At 35.6% G+C, this 12063-nt stretch overlaps 1 protein-coding gene across 1 annotated transcript in view; it reads left to right on the top strand.

Annotated features, from left to right (window-relative positions):
• LOC149087041 (uncharacterized) overlaps positions 1–6808 on the top strand; it is a 63777-nt gene extending 56969 nt beyond the window's left edge. Inside the window, exons 5-6 of the mRNA XM_089231264.1 lie at positions 3061–3188; positions 6041–6808. Coding sequence (XP_089087390.1) covers positions 3061–3188; positions 6041–6391 — 479 coding nt within the window. The 3' untranslated portion in view covers positions 6392–6808. The remainder of the gene's footprint in view (positions 1–3060; positions 3189–6040) is intronic.
• Positions 6809–12063: the final 5255 nt, after the last annotated feature.

Below are 12063 nucleotides of genomic sequence, written 5' to 3'. Positions count from 1 at the left end.
CAGAATGAAAATCTTATGGCAGTTCCAGTAACAGGAAAATTCAAATATGAGCTCTTAATCGTACACCCTGCATCTTATAGGACTCTGATTTGCATACGTACAGTGATTTGCTTTCGTGCAGCACTCTCTACTGACAAAAAGTGTGAACTAAAATATTTTCTGTACCACCGCCTTTGAGAAATAACTTTTTCGAACAACAACCGCATTCAAATATACCAATTCCTTCACTTTTCAATGTAAGAATTTATGGAACACCCTGTATTTAATATCTCAATACCATATACATAGAATTTTATCACTATTTTATTCATAAAAGTCGATCAATCGTGGGTTGATGGGTTCAGGGTCACCTTTGATGATAAGATCTTTGATGAATGGAGGTGCCCATAAAATGTAACCAATGACAGGAAAATGTATTTTAAAAACAAATATATATATATATATATATATATATATATGCACACACACACAAATTGTGCAACGTTGGCACGTGACGGTAATTGTAAGGATTATATCAAATTGTCAGACAATGACGATTTATGAATTGGGTAATTATGTTTAATATTATGTTGTAATGTTTTTATGTTATGCCCCTAGCTGTTTAGAATAGTCTAGAGTGATTTTTCCGAGGGTGATGTCACTCTCCGCTATCCATACGGATGTTTTTAACAGCTGGCTGATGCGAAGATATATTTATGAAGCATCCTCGGATAAATCGACATCTGGTGACATTGTCAGCAATTGTGAGCTTTGGAATGAGTTAAGGTACGACCGTCCGTGTACGGTCCCATTCAGTGCACACAAGCTCCAAGGAAAGATCGAGTTATTCGTTTACTCTGTAGTTTAGTATTCTAGGGCGTTCACCCGGAAAGTGAAAGAACGCGAGTTCGATCCCCGCAGCAGGGGCACAGTTGAATTTTTTTCTATTTCCTAAATACATCTTTGCATCAGACAGCTGTTGAAAACCTTCGTATAGAGTGTGTGATTTTGACTTCAATCTTATAATCTCAAACACTACAGAATAAGTTTTCTCATTTGTGGTAATTATCAGTTTGAGAAGTTATTCTGATAAATTTTGTGTTGTAAATGGTACACTTTTTCATGTAATTCTGCCATTTCTTTCGGCACAATCCAAATAATACTGTGAAGACGTACACAAGACGTACTGTGCAATATATTGCACAAGGTTGTACCCAACACTGTATGACACAACTATAGAAATGCTCTTTTTTGTATTTGGTGGTATTATATTATTTGACCTACTGTGCCGAGAAATGAGACTGACAAGCATACAATCATTGTATTGAGAGTAGAGCAAATTGAGAATCATGTGTAATCGTTTTTTTAGAAATTCAGATGTTATGTTGTTGCACTGTATACACTGGAGAGATATATTTTTTATCCTTAAGTGATTTGGGTAAATTTTTGACTGTTTTGGAGAGAATTGCAAATACAGGGAAATTTTTTTTCCACTGAAGTTTTTTAGTTTTGCATTAAGCTCTGAAACTCAGATAACTTAATCTTCAATAATAGTAATTGCCCCTCATAAATACCTCTGCTAAAATTTTCTCGTATTGGACGGATTGATCTCGCAACTTGAACCACAGAAACGCTGTATGCCTCTATATAGGGGCGGGACAGCTTACTATAATTGCATATAAAATGGCCAAATATTTTCAAATCACCAGTTTAAATGAGTTCCATACGCCATCGTTCACTATGTTGAGCCAGTGGAAAGTATCTGGTGATGTGCCTCTTTTAGTAGAAGCCTAGGTTGTGATGGAGCCTCGGTTTTTCTATAATTTTCTGCGCTTTTGAACGGAAACATTTTCCTATGAAGCGATAAGCGATGTCATTAAAATTAATACTGTATTCATATTATTGGAGAATATGTGATTGGACATATATCATGGGCGGGAACATATATATATAATATGGCGGGAAATATTCTTACAGCCGAGAATTACACCCTGCTGACAAATAATACTGGTGTGTTGCCTAAGAAAATGTCTAACTGTGCGCATATTACATAGTATTGGAACGCCATTTGAACGAAAAAAAAATACAAAATGGTCGACCGTTCAAGTCGTGCTCTGTATGTTCCAAGATTGGAGCTACGCGCATTCAGAATATATGCACTCGGAGTGCCATAGCTAGCCATTTCCGTGCCCTCTGCAATAATTTTGGCCCAGAATGACCAATTTAGCCCATTATCGGGAACCCCTCCTCCAAGTGGGCCCTGTGCGGGTGCACCTGTTTAGTTACGGCACTCGGCACCCCCCACACACACACTAACTCTATGGATATGATAATCAATTTTAAATGCACAGTGTACAGGAAGCATAGGTAACAGGGCGTAGAGCATTTTAATGGCAAACCGCGTTGATCCTAGACATACACTTCAAATTGAAAAAGTTTCCAAATAGCGTGTATTACTCAGATTTGTTATTCATGTTGCAAGGGGTATAGTTATCAAAATGAATAAATTAATTTTTTATACAGAATTAAGAACTTTTTATACAGAATTAACAGAATTAAGAAGTCGTTGCCCTCTTTCCTCATACCAAAAAAAACCATTTCATATTTCTAAGTACAATAATCACTAAGATATTCGAATTCGAAAAACGGAGGAAGTTTGAGAAAAACAGCGACAAATGCGGGTAAAGCGATGTTTCCAAATTTTGTTTAGAGCTGTTTTTCCCAATTTTCTTCCGTTTTTCAAATTCCAATATCTCATGCACGTAGAAATGCGGAATTTTTTTTTTTTTTTTTTTTTCTGTTGACATCAGGAGAGACAGGGCAACAACTTTCTAGTCGGGTTTTGGGGCATACGGGGACTATAAAAAGTTATATTTTTTATTTTAATAACTATCCAACCCTTTGCAACATGAATGACATATCGGAGCCCTACACGCTATTTCGAAACTTTTCCTAATTGGAAGTATACTTCAAGGATCAACGTTTCTCCCATGAAATGTCATAACCCCTGTTTGCTATGCACCCTGTTTAATGCGTAAAATGTTTTCTATGATTTTGTATATGCTCTGTAAATTTTCTTAGTTCCTCCACAAGAATCCCCAATGATATCTGGCGGTATAACCGAAGAAGGTGAAAATTTGACGATCCGGTGCTCTTCGGCAAAATCGAAACCTGCTGCCAATCTGAGTTGGTATGTCAATGATGTCCTGGTGAGTGAACAACGCTGATGGTCACTATAGTTTTTAGCTTTTACATAAAAATGAAATATCAGTGTTCATTGCTTAATCTGTATCATTTAAATATTCAGGACCTGTTTCTCGCATAGGCGAACGGGGAAAATGTGTTCAGGCCCGACAACTTCTGAGTCTCCCCCTCCCCAAAAAATTGCAGAATTTAGGAATTTATGCTGCATATTTACTTTCTCGTCTTATTGAATTTTGAATGTAAAACCGAATACCCTGATGAAGAAGCAAAACAAGCAAATGTCACAGCATACTCTTCAGAATTCATTTTAACAAATAGTAATTATACAAAATTGTTGTGTATACTAATACCCTATAACTACATATATATGAATTAAAGAACACACTGCAGTGTACTGCAAAGAAAATGACAGGGGCCCGAACACACATGTTTGGCCAGGGCCCGTACTTAACATATTCCCCCGCATTTATCGGAACGCCGGGAAACAGTGTAGGAGATCTGCATGCCATTAATCATCGAATTTTCCGAGAAAATCGAGTCACAGATAGAGTCTAGAAAATTCTCAAAAAGTATTTATTCTGAAAATCAATTGAATTGGTGAATCAAAATTGAAATTGCATATTGTGATCCTTATTAAAACTCGATTATTCCGGCATGCTGAGAACGAACCAGATCCCTAACCTTTAGAAAACTGGTGTATCCCGAGTTTCCCGGCATGGCGGCTATACGGAAAATACGGTGTTGCCGGGAATACGTTATAAAAAATGAGCCCTGGTCGTACCAGCTCCTTGTTTTTGAAGATCACTTGATGAGTGTTCAGAACGTGTTCACACACGTAAAATTGACATTCATTTTTCATCCTTGGATAAGAAACATAAAAGGGTTTGAAAGGTATATTTTCCATCTCTGTGTTGAACCCCTCCTGTTCGTACACCCGTCCAGATGCATGTCTGAAATGAAAATGAATTAACAGATGTGATGGAAAAACTGAACATCAAATATGTGGTGAAAAAAGATTTAAAAATTGCTGGAGAAATGGATTTTAAATTATCATAAATGCTATATGAGAAAAAAGGGTTAAAGGTTGGTAAATGTGAAAATAATTGTCCTTCCATTTGAGAAAGGATGTTGTGATAAATTCATTTTGGTTCAAAAGAATAAAGGAAATGAAGAATATATCCTTTCTATATGCGATGGGAACTCAGAGAAGAACCTCAACTAATTTTATAAACAAATTAAAAGAAAGATATCCAATATATCCCTGGAGAAATAAGAAGACCTTCATTAACTTCAAAGAAAGGATAATAAGCAGCCATTTATTAATTCAAAACTTAATTCTTTTAATGTTTTTGTTATAGTGATGTGTCCTTAGTTTTCATATTTGATTTATATCTTTTTCGTTTCTTTAATATGAAATAAAAGATATATTTTTCAGTAAGATTATCTTTTATTTCCGAGTGTTGAATTCTATGTTCAAATTACTCAAATCTGTATTTTTAACGTGGTAGGATAAATTAAAACAAATAATCGGATATAACTTACGAAAACTTGAATAGTTGATCATACAACCAATTTCAAAATTTATGTTATTGAACCCTGAATGTAGAGATGTGATAAGAACTTCATTTCAAAAAAAAATGTTGGCCTATAAATAGATTAACTAGATCTTAGAGCTCTGTATGTTTTTTTCAGATAAAAAATATAGTAACGAAATATATCAAATAGTTCATTTTTGTGATGACTTGATTCGTATGTGAAGATGTAGAGATGATTACAATTTCAAGGATATTCTAACCATATTTTATAAGTATCTGAAAAAGATGAAAACGAATAATTGATAAAAATCGAAGATTTTGAGATTTTTGGGTGTCCTCTAGGGAGCCCTTGTATACTACTCATGGGATGTGTGTGTTATACATTTTTTGTCAAACCTTAGCGAGGGAGAAAAGATAAAGAAATATTGCTGAAGTAGAGTAAAAGAAAAAATCAGACTATTTTCATTTACAGGGCTACCAGTAAAGAGTCAAAAGAAGAGCGAAAGCTCGAACGTATTTCTTCATTCACACATCGCCTAGATATCGCGTCCCTGTACGTTAAGGCCGGTCGTCCACTGGAAGCGACAACATGCGGCAAGCTGTTGTCAACAGTAAGCGTCAACAACCGACACGTCCGACGTCTGTCGTTGTCCCCCGAAAGCGATTTCTGCACTCTATGCAGACGAGTATTTTCGTCAAATAATCGTGAAAGAATATTATAAAAAACTAAAATTTTGAGAAAATGTGTAATGCTAAATTTATTAATTTATTTAAAAAAGCCATACTTAATATATAAGAAATCTGGCACAAACTCGGAGAGGGTTTTATTGCTGTAAATAAATAGTTGTATTTAATCGATTACTACGAAACATAACACCCCATAAACGACAATTATGAAATTTTACAGCTTTCATGTTCACGCGGGAAGGAGGGGAAGGGGGGGGGGGTGAAGAGGGAACGAAACCGAGAAGAGGAGGAAAAAAACCGGAATGAATGGCGGGAAAAAAATAAACAACCGTACTGCGTTTGCGCAGATAACAGTAGCTGCATGATCCCGCAGGAATCGGAAATTTTCCTCGTCTGATGTTGTAGCCGGATATCACTAGCTCAAGATCGCTGCTAATGGACTAAGGTTTCGTACTTTCTGTGCATTGGGATCAGTCTTGCAAAAACAGACAACTGCACGTGATTTGTTTATCGCTTCAAGTCGCTTCCAGTGGACAACTGACCTAAGGACCATAAAACACAATCTTCAGTAAGATTAATATTCATATATTACAGCTGATTTTGACCATTATTTGTTCTTTCCTTTGCATGAGAAGATGGTTCCTGATGACCCCTCAGCATCTTATGAAGTCATCCGTCATCCTGACAGACTGGAATCAGCTTCGGCCGCTCTCCACATCCCGATTTCATCCGGTCGCCTTCCGGAAGGAGACATCAGGCTAACATGCGCAGCGTCCATTTCTAATTTGGTCACTTCTATCTCAAAAGAGTTGCTTATATCTCGACAAGCGAGTCTCTCAACGAAGACATCTCCTTCATCATCATCTTCTTCTGCAGCAGGGTCTTTGAGGCTTCGTTTTAAGGAGTCGTCGTCGGTAGCGAAAGATGTAATAATGGTCATTCTCTGCGCTATGCTACATTACTACGTCGGATACTGCAGCCGTTGAACTGACTTGATGGTCTATTTCACTGGCGACGATCGCCTCAACGTTTCGTTTCTACGTATTCGATCGTTGTTGTTGTGAAGAGCTTGCTCTTCGAGATCAAATGAAAGCGCACGATTTATCTGAATCTCAACTACCTGGTTGATGAGTAAGTTCTTCGATCATCAAAATGCATGAACTTAATGGAGTTTATAAGGGGGTTGGTGATGTGTGTGTGGGTTTAGCTTATATTTAATAATGACAAATTTAATCAAATGGATATATATACATATTATATACATACAGTATACATCTATAACCTTTATACGAATTGGAAGTTATCGGGCTGAACAAATAAGTGTATCATGAAATGCCACTAGAACTCATGTTTGCTCAACATAAGAGAGAATAGACTTTTGTATGCTGTAATAAAATGTATACAAATAACGTTTTCCATGCTTCTTTTTTTATTCCATCAATTTATATGCTTCATATATTACATTGGTGATTAAATATGTATACAATACCACGCAAATATCATTTCAGTCATCTGCTATTCAATATCATATACCTATGTTGAAAATGTAGATTTTTCTTTTCTTAAAAATGGATAATAGCTCTATGATTTCGTGGGTCAGGATTGAAATGGGAAATTAGCGGCGGAAGTGTGTGGGTGTGCTTGCTTCAATAGTCCAGGTCTGAACTTGGAAAATGTCATCTCACCAGCTGAACGATATAGCATTTATTTTTTAAAAAAATCCCTTGAATGATGTTCAAAGTGCCAAAATAATCACATGATGACGTCACTGGCATTCGAAAACAACAACTTTCCCACCAAAAACAAAAAAAGTACTCAGGTGAAGTAAACAACTCTGAGATGCTCACACATGAACACTACGTTTTCTGCCCGAACCTCATAGGAGAAATGAAATCCTGAAAATGATGCCCATTTGTAAAACGATCATCGGATATAAGATTCATAATCACAGGCTAGTACAGTATTACTGCGTTGTTGTCCAGAGATGTGTGTCTTATGTATCTAAAAAATATTCATCTGAGAGATGCACTCATACGCAAAAAATCGTATTTTAACTGTTCCGCCTGTGATAGACTAATGTTCAAAAGTTAAGTAACAAAATCAGAAATGCTTATGAAAGCAAATGTTTTAATTCTTTTTTGTTGGAGTTCACACAGACCATAGGGTGAAGCAAAGGACACTTCTGGTGAAATTACAAAGAAAATAGAAAATCCAAAATTTTATAACACGTAGAAAAGAGAACAATCACACATTGAACCAAAAAACTTTCAATGAGAATGTCAGCCATCAATGACATTTTGCGGTATAAGGGTACATTTAATCGAAAGGGTTGTTTGCAGCTCACCGGATATCGTCATAGAGAGCAGTTAAATGTTTTCCATGGATGCCAAATATATTCTCTATTGGGCTCAAGCCAGAATAAAGGGGTGGCTATTCCATACGAGTCAACTTTGTTAACTTTTGCATTATCGTCCATATGTATGGAATCAGGTATCGTGACAGAAAGAAATGGTGTGAGCATATTGTGAAAGGATGTCATCTCGATAGTGCACTACGGTCTCTAAACCTCTAGTGAAGGCATGAAAGTTGATGCGGGCACCAATAGCAATTTTTGCTCAGATCACCATACTGTTACACTGGAGTTTAGTTACACTATCAGTTTGTTGCTTAACCTCTGAGCATGACTATATATAACTGATTGGAACCAAAACATATTTCACCACACCCGAACATAATCCATGACCACGACCACGAGTCTATTTTCATATTTAAATAACATAATAATATTTTCACATACGATACAAAACATACATATTTTGCGGTTGCAATCGAATTCAATATATTGCTCAGTGGAACTTTTTTGAGACATATCATCCTCCATTCCATAGAAAAACCGGCTCTTCAGAAATTGTCGCAAATTGTTTGCACAGCAGGATATCTCTCTGCAACCGTTGACTTTAAAAACATACATACAATTGCAAAAAAAAGTTATCAAATAACGAGCAGTTATTTAAAATCTCGGAAAATTGTTTGAGGGGTTGTATACAAATAAAAATAAAGAAAAATTTACTTTCAACACATTTCCTTTGTGCTTCAATTATTGAAATTTAGATCCTGCGCTGAAAACGCATTTGAAAAAAAAATTTAATATTTTTTTAAATGCAATATTTATCGAGATATTAAATATTTAAAATCACTTGTTTTGGCAACATCATTGCGTTGGCAAGTTTTCATTGTCTCAAAAGTTAGTACTTTTAGTTATTGTACTCAAATAGAATGAACTTAACCATTTATTCACAATAAATAACAATTACATTTTTTGACAGTTACGGAAATTTAAACTTTGAATTTAATTTTCGTTTCGTCATTTGTAAACACCCCCCTCCCGCAATCATTAACAATAAATGCTGAAAACTTTAAAGTCAAATACAAATTCTTTTATTTCACAGTTCGGCTTTTTGTATGGTGACAACAATTCGATATAATTCAATGAAAAGATCCAAAAAATTGAATATAAACATTCTAAAGAATTCTATAAAAATTCAAACATTCAAAATATTGAAAAAACGCATTATCTTAATTAAAACATGGATACACTGACAAAAGAAATGGAGGAAATAAAATTCACGTGTGAGAAAATCAAAATCAATTTCATTTGTAATAGCTGTAAATTAGACAAAAAACTGAAAAATATTATTAAAGTTATTTTTCTTCTTATAACTCAAAAATCTCATGATATTAAAATTATATTCAATGAGATATTACATTATCCTGAGATATTTCTGGCAATTAAAAATATATGTTGGACAACCAACGATTGCATGTCCGAGAGTCCATTTCTCGAGAGTTTCCAAACTACAGAATGAGCAGCTTTCTTCAGAGAGAGAAGAGATCTCGTATTTTCATATTATACTCCCCTTTAATATTAATAGGTTCTAATTTTGTAACACAAACCTTCCAAGTTTAATCAACAACAATCCTAAGGAATTTACATTTCTGAAACGCATTACAGTACAGCAGGGGTTGGCAAACTTTTTTGACTGCCGGATCAAAAGAAATCAAAATGTATTAAGAAGACGTTTCGAGTGGGTCACCTGAAATTGCAAAATAGGTCACTCGGTGACCCAAAGGTCATAGGTTGTCGAGGCCTGCAGTAGAACATCTCGAACTACTGGCGAGATTTAGGGTGTTCAAATAAATGATTTTTCGGATAATCGATCATTCATGGAAAATAAATGTACCAGTGTTTTACGAACAATACGAAAGAAACAGTGGTTATACACAAAACTGTATAAATTTTGTATCACACGTTTTACAAGTAACACAGACAACTGACTAGCATAGTTTGTTCAAAGTTAAAAATAGCCATTAAAATAGGTCTATAGTTTACGGAAAGAAGTCCAAAATTTTCTTTTGCTTCAGAGCTGATCCGTTTTTCTTTTCTTTCTTCCGCTAAATTTCGCAAACGTATTAAAAACAGCAATCGGACCGCTTCACGTTCCTTTTTTTTTTTTTGTTCTAATCACTTCATTGCCGTCTCAACGCAGTGAAAAGCGTCTTCACTGGATGGTCCTTTTTGGGCATGACTGTCATCGCTAGGCTCTTCCTCGTCGTCGCTAAGGTCTTGGTCGTCGATGATACTGGCAATGATTTCATTGTCCGTCAAAATACTCGATGGCCAGGGTCATCGTTATCACAATCGAACCAGTCTTGAATGTATTGAATGAATGAATGAATTCTACTGGGAATTCTTTAAAAAAGATCTTTCATTCTTGCTTCATATGAGCTGGAAATATTCAGGACCCATGCAGTAATTTCCCAGCATTTCGTTTATAACAGGAATAATGTGCTAAATTTCAAAGATTTATTCGACATCTTAGAAAGATTATCCGATTTAAAAGAAAATCATAACTATTCAGCTTTTGATCCGTTTTGATCGAATAATGTATAGATAGAAAGAGGGAAATCTCGAGTTTCCCGCAGTTGCCGACAGGTAGCGCTAACGCTCTTCCTTCGGCCGCCACTTCAGTGTTTGTTGAGATGACGACAGAAATCGTTTTGTGTTCTAATCTTCGCGAAGTACGAGTCCGTAATAACTATTCACCGTGCTTTTTGTCGAAAACACCCTGGTGTTGAAGAAGTTGTACATACAGGAGAGAATTAAATACTTCCAGATACGCTAGAATAAGGAAGGACAGGTAAGGTTAACGAGGACCATTTCAAAACAGACCTTACCAAACTAAACTTTAATGAATTCAGTTGAAACAAACGATTTCCCTTGTGTTTTTTCTCCAAGTTTTTCTCGGAAACTGTAGTGTCTTCGAAATAGGTGTGTGTAATTAGTGAAATGTATCCCTCATAAATCTCTAAGAACTTATAAAGAAAATGGATAAAAATAGAGATCTATTACACATAGCGACTGAAGAAACTATTTTGTGAGATCTTAAAATCAACGTTATCTCACGAGAATCCTCGGATATATTTTTTCAACCCCACGACCAGATACTTTTCTATAATTGCCCTCGAATCTTTTTTCGGCATCTTTAGGAAATTACAAGTATCATATCGATCCAGAACATTTTTCCCCCCATTCATGCAACCTATACTCGGTATGAAAAAAAGCAAAACATATTAGACCAATCGCCTGCGGTAATTGCAAACCGATAACAACTTCTGGAGCAAACGGGGGGAAAAAAGGGAGGGAAAAGAAGAGAAAAATATATATAAAAGAAACTCGTCGAAGAGAGGGTTCGAATTTCTTGTGAAAGAAAAATTTTGATCACAAAAACCAACGGAATGAGTAATGGCGAAGCGAATGGCCGTGGAAGGGGAAGAAATAGTTCTGCCTTAAACCTGTCTGTCAAAGCCCTAAACTAAAAGAAACTCTTCTGGAAAAGTTGTTATGGGAAACGGAGAAGAAAATTAAAAAATAAAAGGGGTTAAGAGACATCTCCATCGCTTTCTAGTGAATGGAAATCTCTCCGTGTTTTCTCTGAAAACCTTTGAAGCTCAAAAAGTAATTAACTGACTGGAGAATAGTTTCTTCAAGTATCCAGCTCAATAGAATATCATCAACAACTCAACCAATTAGAAGTTTACTGATGCAGCTGCAGCTATTTCTACAGGTTGGATTACTCAAACAATGTATTTATCCCATTCTGGTTTCGTCAGATACGAATTTGGAGAAATGTCGCAATTTCCAAAATGCAAACGGTTCAATTCTGATGAAACGGTCGTTTCTGGAAGTATAATTTTCGAAGAATCGACGCAAATCTTTAATTATGTTATAATAATTACCATAACATGATTAAAATCATAATTATAATTATGATTATGAATATGCACATCTATCTCACTTAACTGTCATGTTTGCATTTTTTTTTGCAGAATTCATCTTCAATACAAACACAAAGGATTTTCATACCGACACAACAAAAAAAAACCCGCCCCAAAGAATTGGCTGATAAAATATGCCCATAAAAGAATATGGTTGCCAAATATAACTAAAATACAGCAACCCAATATAAAAACGTATAAAATGGAACCTCCCATAACGGACACTTTACTGATGCCCGGTCCCGTGGAATAGGGCTTTAATGTATTTCACTCCCCGTTAGCGGACACTCTCGATAGCGGACAGTGGAAATCAATTAATAAT

The sequence above is a fragment of the Pholcus phalangioides genome, unplaced genomic scaffold (genome assembly GCF_987345545.1).
Source record: "Pholcus phalangioides strain wild (caught in Gottingen) unplaced genomic scaffold, Ppha-v1.0 ptg000004l_1, whole genome shotgun sequence".
Lineage (NCBI taxonomy): Eukaryota > Metazoa > Arthropoda > Arachnida > Araneae > Pholcidae > Pholcus > Pholcus phalangioides.
This window is presented reverse-complemented; position numbering and strand designations above follow the sequence as displayed.